This window comes from Scyliorhinus torazame, unplaced genomic scaffold (assembly GCF_047496885.1).
Source record: "Scyliorhinus torazame isolate Kashiwa2021f unplaced genomic scaffold, sScyTor2.1 scaffold_586, whole genome shotgun sequence".
NCBI classification, from domain to species: domain Eukaryota; kingdom Metazoa; phylum Chordata; class Chondrichthyes; order Carcharhiniformes; family Scyliorhinidae; genus Scyliorhinus; species Scyliorhinus torazame.
In genome coordinates, this window is record NW_027308313.1 from 87878 (window position 1) to 100706 (window position 12829).

At 65.0% G+C, this 12829-nt stretch overlaps 1 protein-coding gene across 1 annotated transcript in view; it reads left to right on the forward strand.

Annotated features, from left to right (window-relative positions):
- Window positions 1-6: 6 nt before the first annotated feature.
- Window positions 7-12829, forward strand: part of LOC140406529 (glucose-6-phosphate 1-dehydrogenase-like) — a gene marked incomplete at its 3' end in the record, with an annotated part of 38895 nt that continues 26072 nt past the window's right edge. The window contains exons 1-3 of the mRNA XM_072494532.1: window positions 7-54; window positions 773-931; window positions 6588-6713. Of these exons, the coding sequence (XP_072350633.1) occupies window positions 44-54; window positions 773-931; window positions 6588-6713 (296 nt within the window). The remainder of the gene's footprint in view (window positions 55-772; window positions 932-6587; window positions 6714-12829) is intronic.

A 12829-nucleotide genomic window follows, 5' to 3' on the forward strand; every position in this document is an offset into this window, starting at 1 on the left:
CAGTGTGTACGAGGACGTAACTCGCAACATCAGGCACACGTGCATGGGCAAAATGTGAGTGTGTGTGTGGGGGCGGGAGGGGGGTGGCAGGGGCGGCGGGGGGGGGGGGGGGGGGCGGGGGGCGGGAGGGGGGTGGCAGGGGGCGGGAGGGGGGTGGCGGATGGGGGGCGGGAGGGGGGTGGCAGGGGCGGGAGGGGGGTGGCAGGGGCGGGGGGGGCAGGGGGCGGGAGGGGGGTGGCAGGGGCGGGGGGCGGGAGGGGTTGGCGGATGGGGGGCGGGAGTGGGGTGGCGGGTGGGGAGGGAGCGGGGCGCAGGAGGGTGGAGGGAGCCGTGTGCTCTGATGGGTTTAATGTCCTCGGACGGATTGTGTGAAGACTGAACTGGTGGAGCAGCAGGCCCTTCGGCCCATCGTGCCTGTCCGCCATTCAATAGGATCATGGCTGCTCCTCCATCTCGGCGTCACACTCCCCGCCAAGTGGGTAGGATGGGGGTGGGGGAGGAGTGAGGGAGGGGAGGGGACCCCCCCTCACTTAATCTCAGCATCCTGGCTGTGCGGATTTGGGAAGGGGGGTGGCGCGGGCGGTGATGGCATTTCCTGTGATGCCCCACCCTGTCGACGAGCCCGATGAGTAGGAGGGCACTGGGATTGGAGCGGAGAGGAGTGGGGTAGTGCGCGGGTTGGGGGGAGGAGGGGGGGACGGTTTGAGAGCCATTCTCAACACCATCTGCCGGTTTTTGACTAACTCCCCACTCTCCTTCCTGTCCATTCCAGTGGCTGGAACCGGGTGATTGTGGAAAAACCGTTTGGGAAAGATCTGGAAAGTTCCAACAAGCTGTCGAACCACCTCTCTTCATTGTTCAGCGAGGACCAGATTTATCGCATCGACCATTACCTGGGCAAGGAGATGGTGCAGAACCTCATGGTTCTCAGGTACGGTTTGGGGGATGGATTCCGACAGGTCCAGTCGCCAGGCTCCGGAAATCCACTCCGCAGCCGGTCTGTAATATTTCCAACTGGGGTCAGAGAGGGACGCACCCAGCAGCAAGCAGAGCGAACCAAATCTCAGACAGTGCAGCACTCCCTCAGTACTGACCCTCTGACAGTGCGGCACTCCCTCAGTACTGACCCTCTGACAGTGCAGCACTCCCTCAGTACTGACCCTCTGACAGTGCAGCACTCGCTCAGTACTGACCCTCTGACAGTGCGGCACTCCCTCAGTACTAACCCTCTGACTGTGCGGCACTCCCTCAGCACTGACCCTCTGACAGTGCAGCACTCCCTCAGTACTGACCCTCTGACAGTGCAGCACTCCCTCAGTACTGACCCTCTGACAGTGCGGCACTCCCTCAGTACTGACCCTCTGACAGTGCGGCACTCCCTCAGTACTGACCCTCTGACAGTGCAGCACTCCCTCAGTACTGACCCTCTGACAGTGCGGCACTCCCTCTGTACTGACCCTCTGACAGTGCAGCACTCCCTCAGTACTGACCCTCTGACAGTGCGACGCTCCCTCAATACTGACCCTCTGACAGTGCGGCACTCCCTCAGTACTGACCCTCTGACAGTGCGGCACTCCCTCAGTACTGACCCTCTGACAGTGCGGCACTCCCTCAGTACTGACCCTCTGACAGTGCGGCACTCCCTCAGCACTGACCCTCTGACAGTGCGACGCTCCCTCAATACTGACCCTCTGACAGTGCGGCACTCCCTCAGTACTGACCCTTTGACAGTGCGACGCTCCCTCAATACTGACCCTCTGACAGTGCAGCACTCCCTCAGTACTGACCCTCTGACAGTGCGGTGCTCCCTCAGTACTGACCCTCTGACAGTGCGGCACTCCCTCAGTACTGACCCTCTGACAGTGCGGCACTCCCTCAGTACTGACCCTCTGACAGTGCGGCGCTCCCTCAGTACTGACCCTCTGACAGTGCGGCACTCCCTCAGTACTGACCCTCTGACAGTGCGGCACTCCCTCAGTACTGACCCTCTGACAGTGCGGCACTCCCTCAGTACTGACCCTCTGACAGTGCAGCACTCCCTCACTACTGACTCTCTGACAGTGCGGCACTCCCTCAGCACTGACCCTCTGACAGTGCGGCACTCCCTCACTACTGACCCTCTGACAGTGCGGCACTCCCTCAGTACTGACCCTCTGACAGTGCGGCACTCCCTCAGTACTGACCCTCTGACAGTGCGCACTCCCTCAGCACTGACCCTCTGACAGTGCGCACTCCCTCAGCACTGACCCTCTGACAGTGTAGCACTCCCTCAGTACTGACCCTCTGACAGTGTGGCGCTCCCTCAGTACTGACCCTCTGACAGTGCGGCACTCCCACAGTACTGACCCTCTGACAGTGCAGCACTCCCTCAGTACCGACCCTCTGACAGTGCAGCACTCCCTCAGTACTGACCCTCTGACAGTGTGGCGCTCCCTCAGTACCGACCCTCTGACAGTGCGGCACTCCCTCAGTACTGACCCTCTGACAGTGCGGCACTCCCTCAGTACTGACCCTCCGACAGTGCAGCACTCCCTCAGTACTGACCCTCTGACAGTGCAGCACTCACTCAGTATTAACCCTCTGACAGTGCGGCGCTCCCTCAGCACTGACCCTCTGACAGGGCGGCGCTCCCTCAGTACTGACCCTCTGACAGTGCAGCACTCCTCAGTACTGACCCTCTGACAGTGCGGCACTCCCTCAGTACTGACCCTCTGACAGTGCGGCACTCCCTCAGTACTGACCCTCTGACAGTGCAGCACTCCCTCAGTACTGACCCTCTGACAGTGCGGCACTCCCTCTGTACTGACCCTCTGACAGTGCAGCACTCCCTCAGTACTGACCCTCTGACAGTGCGACGCTCCCTCAATACTGACCCTCTGACAGTGCGGCACTCCCTCAGTACTGACCCTCTGACAGTGCGGCACTCCCTCAGTACTGACCCTCTGACAGTGCGGCACTCCCTCAGTACTGACCCTCTGACAGTGCGGCACTCCCTCAGTACTGACCCTCTGACAGTGCGACGCTCCCTCAATACTGACCCTCTGACAGTGCAGCACTCCCTCAGTACTGACCCTCTGACAGTGCGGTGCTCCCTCAGTACTGACCCTCTGACAGTGCGGCACTCCCTCAGTACTGACCCTCTGACAGTGCGGCACTCCCTCAGTACTGACCCTCTGACAGTGCGGCGCTCCCTCAGTACTGACCCTCTGACAGTGCGGCACTCCCTCAGTACTGACCCTCTGACAGTGCGGCACTCCCTCAGTACTGACCCTCTGACAGTGCGGCACTCCCTCAGTACTGACCCTCTGACAGTGCAGCACTCCCTCACTACTGACCCTCTGACAGTGCGGCACTCCCTCAGCACTGACCCTCTGACAGTGCGGCACTCCCTCACTACTGACCCTCTGACAGTGCGGCACTCCCTCAGTACTGACCCTCTGACAGTGCGGCACTCCCTCAGTACTGACCCTCTGACAGTGCGCACTCCCTCAGCACTGACCCTCTGACAGTGCGCACTCCCTCAGCACTGACCCTCTGACAGTGTAGCACTCCCTCAGTACTGACCCTCTGACAGTGTGGCGCTCCCTCAGTACTGACCCTCTGACAGTGCGGCACTCCCACAGTACTGACCCTCTGACAGTGCAGCACTCCCTCAGTACCGACCCTCTGACAGTGCAGCACTCCCTCAGTACTGACCCTCTGACAGTGCGGCGCTCCCTCAGTACCGACCCTCTGACAGTGCGGCACTCCCTCAGTACTGACCCTCTGACAGTGCGGCACTCCCTCAGTACTGACCCTCCGACAGTGCAGCACTCCCTCAGTACTGACCCTCTGACAGTGCAGCACTCACTCAGTATTAACCCTCTGACAGTGCGGCGCTCCCTCAGCACTGACCCTCTGACAGGGCGGCGCTCCCTCAGTACTGACCCTCTGACAGTGCAGCACTCCCTCAGTACTGACCCACTGACAGTGCGGTGCTCCCTCAGTACTGACCCTCTGACAGTGCGGCACTCCCTCAGTACTGACCCTCTGACAGTGCGGTGCTCCCTCAATACTGACCCTCTGACAGTGCGGCACTCCCTCAGTACTGACCCTCTGACAGTGCGGCACTCCCTCAGTACTGACCCTCTGACAGTGCGGCGCTCCCTCAGTACTGACCCTCTGACAGTGCGGCACTCCCTCAGTACTGACCCTCTGACAGTGCGGCACTCCCTCAGTACTGACCCTCTGACAGTGCGGCACTCCCTCAGTACTGACCCTCTGACAGTGCAGCACTCCCTCACTACTGACCCTCTGACAGTGCGGCACTCCCTCAGCACTGACCCTCTGACAGTGCGGCACTCCCTCACTACTGACCCTCTGACAGTGCGGCGCTCCCTCAGCACTGACCCTCTGACAGTGCAGCACTCCCTCAGTACTGACCCTCTGACAGTGCGGCACTCCCTCAGCACTGACCCTCTGACAGTGCAGCACTCCCTCAGTACTGACCCTCTGACAGTGCAGCACTCCCTCAGTACTGACCCTCTGACAGTGCAGCACTCCCTCAGTACTGACCCTCTGACAGTGCAGCGCTCCCTCAGTACTGATCCTCTGACAGTGCAGCACTCCCTCAGTACTGACCCTCTGACAGTGCAGCACTCCCTCAGTACTGACCCTCTGACAGTGCGGCGCTCCCTCAGTACTGACCCTCTGACAGTGCGGCACTCCCTCAGCACTGACCCTCTGACAGTGCAGCACTCCCTCAGTACTGACCCTCTGACAGTGCGGCACTCCCTCAGTACTGACCCTCCGACAGTGCAGCACTCCCTCAGTACTGACCCTCTGACAGTGCAGCACTCACTCAGTATTAACCCTCTGACAGTGCGGCGCTCCCTCAGCACTGACCCTCTGACAGGGCGGCGCTCCCTCAGTACTGACCCTCTGACAGTGCAGCACTCCCTCAGTACTGACCCTCTGACAGTGCGGCACTCCCTCAGCACTGACCCTCTGACAGTGCAGCACTCCCTCAGTACTGACCCTCTGACAGTGCAGCACTCCCTCAGTACTGACCCTCTGACAGTGCGGCGCTCCCTCAGTACTGACCCTCTGACAGTGCGGCACTCCCTCAGCACTGACCCTCTGACAGTGCAGCACTCCCTCAGTACTGACCCTCTGACAGTGCGGCACTCCCTCAGTACTGACCCTCCGACAGTGCAGCACTCCCTCAGTACTGACCCTCTGACAGTGCAGCACTCACTCAGTATTAACCCTCTGACAGTGCGGCGCTCCCTCAGCACTGACCCTCTGACAGGGCGGCGCTCCCTCAGTACTGACCCTCTGACAGTGCAGCACTCCCTCAGTACTGACCCTCTGACAGTGCGGCACTCCCTCAGCACTGACCCTCTGACAGTGCAGCACTCCTCAGTACTGACCCTCTGACAGTGCAGCACTCCCTCAGTACTGACCCTCTGACAGTGCAGCACTCCCTCAGTACTGACCCTCTGACAGTGCGGCGCTCCCTCAGTACTGATCCTCTGACAGTGCAGCACTCCCTCAGTACTGACCCTCCCATAGTGCAGCACTCCCTCGGTACTGACCCTCTGACAGTGCGGTGCTCCCTCAGTACTGACCCTCTGACAGTGCAGCACTCCCTCAGCACTGACCCTCTGACAGTGCAGCACTCCCTCAGGACTGACCCTCTGACAGTGCCGCACTCCCTCAGTACTGACCCTCTGACAGTGCGGCACTCCCTCAGTACTGACCCTCTGACAGTGCAGCACTCCCTCAGTACTGACCCTCTGACAGTGCCGCACTCCCTCAGTCTGGACCCTCTGACAGTGCGGCGCTCCCGCAGCACTGACCCTCTGACAGTGCGGCACTCCCTCAGCACTGACCCTCTGACAGTGCGGAACTCCCTCAGCACTGACCCCTGATAGTGCGGCACTCCCTCAGTACTGACCCTCTGACAGCTGATTAATCATTGCTTGCCTGGGAGCAATCCCAAACGATATGTCTGTGGGTCTGAGGTGTGGGGTTGATGGGGCCGTCGAGGAGAAAGGCTTTTATAAGCATCTGGCATGTCTGAGTTCTTCACCCCACCCTCTTTAAACCAGAAGATCAAGTTCTGGATGGGAATCAGAATAACAACAAGTCTGGACAAACCAGAGATTTTGGAGGACGGACAATTCCAGCACGGGGTTAGATACAGAGTAAAGCTGCCTCTACACTGTCCCCATCAAACACTCCCAGGACAGGTACAGCACGGGGTTAGATACAGAGTAAAGCTCCCTCTACACTGTCCCCATCAAACACTCCCAGGACAGGTACAGCACGGGGTTAGATACAGAGTAAAGCTCCCTCTGCACTGTCCCCATCAAACACCCCAGGACAGGTACAGCACGGGGTTAGATGCAGAGTAAAGCTCCCTCTACACTGTCCCCATCAAACACTCCCAGGACAGGTACAGCACGGGGTTAGATACAGAGTAAAGCTCCATTTGTTTGTCACAGTATCACGGTGGGGGAGAGGGACAGTGCTGTGAATCTGAGGGGGTGATCATGTGAAATTAACCCTCTCCTCACCTTGGTTTAATGTTACCCCCTCTGCAGATTTGCAAACAGGATTTTTGCCCCGTTGTGGAATCGAGACAACATTGCCTCTGTTGTGCTGACCTTTAAGGAACCGTTTGGTACAGAGGGCCGAGGGGGATACTTCGATGAGTTTGGCATAATTCGGTAAGAATGCAGTTCCTCACTGACTCCAGATTCCCTCGGACCGGGCTCCGCTCGCTCGGACCGGGCTCCGCTCCCTCGGACCGGGCTCCGCTCCCTCGGACCGGGCTCCGCTCCCTCGGACCGGGCTCCGCTCCCTCGGACCGGGCTCCGCTCCCTCGGACCGGGCTCCGCTCCCTCGGACCGGGCTCCGCTCCCTCGGACCGGGCTCCGCTCCCTCGGACCGGGCTCCGCTCCCTCGGACCGGGCTGCGCTCCCTCGGACCGGGCTGCGCTCCCTCGGACCGGGCTGCGCTCCCTCGGACCGGGCTGCGCTCCCTCGGACCGGGCTGCGCTCGCTCGGACCGGGCTGCGCTCGCTCGGACCGGGCTGCGCTCGCTCGGACCGGGCTGCGCTCGCTCGGACCGGGCTGCGCTCGCTCGGACCGGGAATCCGCTCCCTCGGACCGGGAATCCGCTCCCTCGGACCGGGAATCCGCTCCCTCGGACCAGTCAGTGCTCCCTCGGAACGGGAATCCGCTCCCTCGGACCGGGAAGTGCTCCCTCGGACCGGGCTCCGCTCCCTCGGACCGGGCTCCGCTCCCTCGGACCGGGCTCCGCTCCCTCGGACCGGGAATCCGCTCCCTCGGACCGGGCAGTGCTCCCTCGGACTAGGAATCCGCTCCCTTGGACCGGGCTCCGCTCCCTCGGACCGGGAATCCGCTCCCTCGGACCGCGAATCCGCTCCCTCGGACCGGGATCCGCTCCCTCGGACAAGGCTGCGCTCCCTCGGACCGGGAATCCGCTCCCTCGGACCGGGAATCCGCTCCCTCGGACCGGGAATCCGCTCCCTCGGACCGGGAATCCGCTCCCTCGAACCGGGCAGCGCTCGCTCGGCCCGGGCTCCGCTCCCTCGGACCGGGAATCCGCTCCCTCGGACCGGGCAGTGCTCCCTCGGACCAGTCAGTGCTCCCTCGGACCGGGAATCCGCTCCCTCGGACCGGGCTCTGCTCCCTCGGACCGGGCTCCGCTCGCTCGGACCGGGCTCCGCTCCCTCGGACATGGCTCTGCTCCCTCGGACCGGGCTCCGCTCCCTCGGACCGGGCTCCGCTCCCTCGGACCGGGAATCCGCTCCCTCGGACCGGGAATCCGCTCCCTTGTACCGGGCAGCGCTCCCTCGGACCGGGAATCCGCTCCCTCGGTCCCGGAATCCGCTCCCTCGGACCGGGAATCCGCTCCCTCGGTCCGGGAATCCGCTCCCTCGGACCGGGAATCCGCTCCCTCGGACCGGGAATCCGCTCCCTCGGACCGGGTTCCGCTCCCTCGGACCGGGAATCTGCTCCCACGGACCGGGCTCCGCTCCCTCGGACCGGGAATCCGCTCCCTCGGACCGGGCTCCGCTCCCTCGGACCAGTCAGTGCTCCCTCGGACCGGGAATCCGCTCCCTCGGACCGGGCTCTGCTCCCTCGGACCGGGCTCCGCTCGCTCGGACCGGGCTCCGCTCCCTCGGACATGGCTCCGCTCCCTCGGACCGGGCTCCGCTCCCTCGGACCGGGCTCCGCTCCCTCGGACCGGGCTCCGCTCACTCGGACTGGGCTCTGCTCCCTCGGACCGGGCTCCGCTCCCTCGGACCGGGCAGTGCTCCCTCGGACCGGGAATCCGCTCCCTCGGACCGGGAATCCGCTCTCTCTGACCGGGCTCCGCTCCCTCGGACCGGGAATCCGCTCCCTCGGACCGGGCAGTGCTCCCTCGGACTGGGAATCCGATCCCTCGGACCGGGCTGCGCTCCCTCGGACTGGGAATCCGATCCCTCGGACCGGGCTGCGCTCCCTCGGACCGGGAATCCGCTCCCTCGGACCGGGCAGTGCTCCCTCGGACTGGGAATCCGCTCCCTCGGACCGGGAATCCGCTCCCTCGGACCGGGAATCCGCTCCCTCGGACCGGGAATCCGCTCCCTCGGACCGGGAATCCGCTCCCTCGGACCGGGAATCCGCTCCCTCGGACCGGGAATCCGCTCCCTCGGACCGGGAATCCGCTCCCTCGGATCGGGCTCCGATCCCTCGGACCAGTCAGTGCTCCCTCGGACCGGGAATCCGCTCCCTAGGACCGGGCTCTGCTCCCTCGGACCGGGAATCCGCTCCCTCGGACTGGGCTGTGCTCCCTCGGACCGGGAATTCGCTCCCTCGGACAGGTCAGTGCTCCCTCGGTCCGGGAATCTGCTCCCTCGGACCGGGCTCCGCTCCCTCGGACCGGGCAATGCTCCCTCGGACCGGGAATCCGCTCCCTCAGACATCGAATCCGCTCCCTCGTACCGGGCTCCGCTTCCTCGGACCGGGAATCCGCTCCCTCGGACCGGAAATAGGCTCCCTCGGACCGGAAATAGGCTCCCTCGGACCGGAAATAGGCTCCCTCGGACCGGGAATCTGCTCCCTCGGACCGGGAATCTGCTCCCTCGGACCGGGAATCTGCTCCCTCGGACCGGGAATCTGCTCCCTCGGACCGGGAATCCGCTCCCTCGGACCGGGCTCCGCTCCCTCGGACCGGGAATCTGCTCCCTCGGATCGGAATCCGATCCCTCGGACCGGGAATCCGCTCCCTCGGACCGGGCTCTGCTCCCTCGGACCGGGAATCCGCTCCCTCGGACCGGGCAGTGCTCCCTCGGACTAGGAATCCGCTCCCTCGGACAGGTCAGTGCTCCCTCGGACCGGGAATCTGCTCCCTCGGACCCGGCTCCGCTCCCTCGGACCTGGCAGCGCTCCCTCGGACCGGGCTCCGCTCCCTCGGACCGGGAATCTGCTCCCTCGGATCGGAATCCGATCCCTCGGACCGGGAATCCGCTCCCTCGGACCGGGCTCTGCTCCCTCGGACCGGGCTCTGCTCCCTCGGACCGGGAATCCGCTCCCTCGGACCGGGCAGTGCTCCCTCGGACTAGGAATCCGCTCCCTCGGACAGGTCAGTGCTCCCTCGGACCGGGAATCTGCTCCCTCGGACCGGGCTCCGCTCCCTCGGACCGGGCTCCGCTCCCTCGGACCGGGAATCCGCTCCCTCGGACCTGAAATAGGCTCCCTCGGACCTGAAATAGGCTCCCTCGGACCGGAAATAGGCTCCCTCGGACCGGGAATCTGCTCCCTCGGACCGGGAATCTGCTCCCTCGGACCGGGAATCTGCTCCCTCGGATCGGGCTCCGATCCCTCGGACCAGTCAGTGCTCCCTCGGACCGGGAATCTGCTCCCTCGGACCGGGAATCCGCTCCCTCGGACCGGGAATCCGCTCCCTCGGACCGGGAATCTGCTCCCTCGGACCGGGAATCCGCTCCCTCGGACCGGGAATCCGCTCCCTCGGACCGGGCTACACTCCCTCGGACCGGGAATCTGCTCCCTCGGATCGGGCTCCGATCCCTCGGACCGGGAATCTGCTCCCTCGGACAGGGAATCCGCTCCCTCGGACCGGGAATCCGCTCCCTCGGACCGGGAATCCGCTCCCTCGGAGCGGGAATCCGCTCCCTCAGTCCGGTATTCCGCTCCCTCGGACCGGGAATCCGCTCCCTCGGACCGGGAATCCGCTCCCTCGGACCGGGCTCCGCTCCCTCGGATCGGGCTCCGATTCCTCGGACCAGTCAGTGCTCCCTCGGACCGGGAATCCGCTCCCTCGGACCGGGCTCTGCTCCCTCGGACCGGGCTCTGCTCCCTCGGACCGGGCTCTGCTCCCTCGGACCGGGAATCCGCTCCCTCGGACCGGGCTCCGCTCCCTCGGACCGGGAATCCGCTCCCTCGGACCGGGAATCCTCTCCCTCGGACAGGTCAGTGCTCCCTCGGACCGGGAATCTGCTCCCTCGGACCGGGCTCCGCTCCCTCGGACCGGGAATCCGCTCCCTCGGACCGGGCTCCGCTCCCTCGGACCGGGCTCCGCTCCCTCGGACCGGGAATCCGCTCCCTCGGACCGGGAATCTGCTCTCTTAGACCGGGCTCCGCTCCCTCGGACCGGGAATCCGCTCCCTCGGACCGGGCTCCGCTCCCTCGGACCGGGCTCCGCTCCCTCGGACCGGGAATCCGCTCCCTCGTAACGGGAATCCGCTCCCTCGGACCGGGCAGTGCTCCCTCGGACCGGGAATCCGCTCCCTCGGACCGGGAATCCGCTCTCTCAGACCGGGAATCCGCTCCCTCGGACCGGGCTCCGCTCCCTCGGACCTGGCTCCGCTCCCTCGGACCGGGCTCCGCTCCCTCGGACCGGGAATCCGCTCCCTCGGACCGGGCAGTGCTCCCTCGGACTGGGAATCCGATCCCTCGGACCGGGCTGCGCTCCCTCGGACTGGGAATCCGATCCCTCGGATCGGGCTCCGATCCCTCGGACCAGTCAGTGCTCCCTCGGACCGGGAATCCGCTCCCTCGGACCGGGCAGTGCTCCCTCGGACTGGGAATCCGCTCCCTCGGACCGGAAATAGGCTCCCTCGGACCGGAAATAGGCTCCCTCGGACCGGAATTCTGCTCCCTCGGACCGGGAATCTGCTCCCTCGGACCGGGAATCTGCTCCCTCGGACCGGGAATCTGCTCCCTCGGACCGGGAATCTGCTCCCTCGGACCGGGAATCTGCTCCCTCGGACCGGGAATCCGCTCCCTCGGACCGGGAATCCGCTCCCTCGGATCGGGCTCCGATCCCTCGGACCAGTCAGTGCTCCCTCGGACCGGGAATCCGCTCCCTAGGACCGGGCTCTGCTCCCTCGGACCGGGAATCCGCTCCCTCGGACTGGGCTGTGCTCCCTCGGACCGGGAATTCGCTCCCTCGGACAGGTCAGTGCTCCCTCGGTCCGGGAATCTGCTCCCTCGGACCGGGCTCCGCTCCCTCGGACCGGGCAATGCTCCCTCGGACCGGGAATCCGCTCCCTCAGACATCGAATCCGCTCCCTCGTACCGGGCTCCGCTTCCTCGGACCGGGAATCCGCTCCCTCGGACCGGAAATAGGCTCCCTCGGACCGGAAATAGGCTCCCTCGGACCGGAAATAGGCTCCCTCGGACCGGGAATCTGCTCCCTCGGACCGGGAATCTGCTCCCTCGGACCGGGAATCTGCTCCCTCGGACCGGGAATCTGCTCCCTCGGACCGGGAATCCGCTCCCTCGGACCGGGCTCCGCTCCCTCGGACCGGGAATCTGCTCCCTCGGATCGGAATCCGATCCCTCGGACCGGGAATCCGCTCCCTCGGACCGGGCTCTGCTCCCTCGGACCGGGAATCCGCTCCCTCGGACCGGGCAGTGCTCCCTCGGACTAGGAATCCGCTCCCTCGGACAGGTCAGTGCTCCCTCGGACCGGGAATCTGCTCCCTCGGACCCGGCTCCGCTCCCTCGGACCTGGCAGCGCTCCCTCGGACCGGGCTCCGCTCCCTCGGACCGGGAATCTGCTCCCTCGGATCGGAATCCGATCCCTCGGACCGGGAATCCGCTCCCTCGGACCGGGCTCTGCTCCCTCGGACCGGGCTCTGCTCCCTCGGACCGGGAATCCGCTCCCTCGGACCGGGCAGTGCTCCCTCGGACTAGGAATCCGCTCCCTCGGACAGGTCAGTGCTCCCTCGGACCGGGAATCTGCTCCCTCGGACCGGGCTCCGCTCCCTCGGACCGGGCTCCGCTCCCTCGGACCGGGAATCCGCTCCCTCGGACCTGAAATAGGCTCCCTCGGACCGGAAATAGGCTCCCTCGGACCGGGAATCTGCTCCCTCGGACCGGGAATCTGCTCCCTCGGACCGGGAATCTGCTCCCTCGGATCGGGCTCCGATCCCTCGGACCAGTCAGTGCTCCCTCGGACCGGGAATCTGCTCCCTCGGACCGGGAATCCGCTCCCTCGGACCGGGAATCCGCTCCCTCGGACCGGGAATCTGCTCCCTCGGACCGGGAATCTGCTCCCTCGGACCGGGAATCCGCTCCCTCGGACCGGGAATCCGCTCCCTCGGACCGGGCTACACTCCCTCGGACCGGGAATCTGCTCCCTCGGATCGGGCTCCGATCCCTCGGACCGGGAATCTGCTCCCTCGGACAGGGAATCCGCTCCCTCGGACCGGGAATCCGCTCCCTCGGACCGGGAATCCGCTCCCTCGGAGCGGGAATCCGCTCCCTCAGTCCGGTATTCCGCTCCCTCGGACCGGGAATCCGCTCCC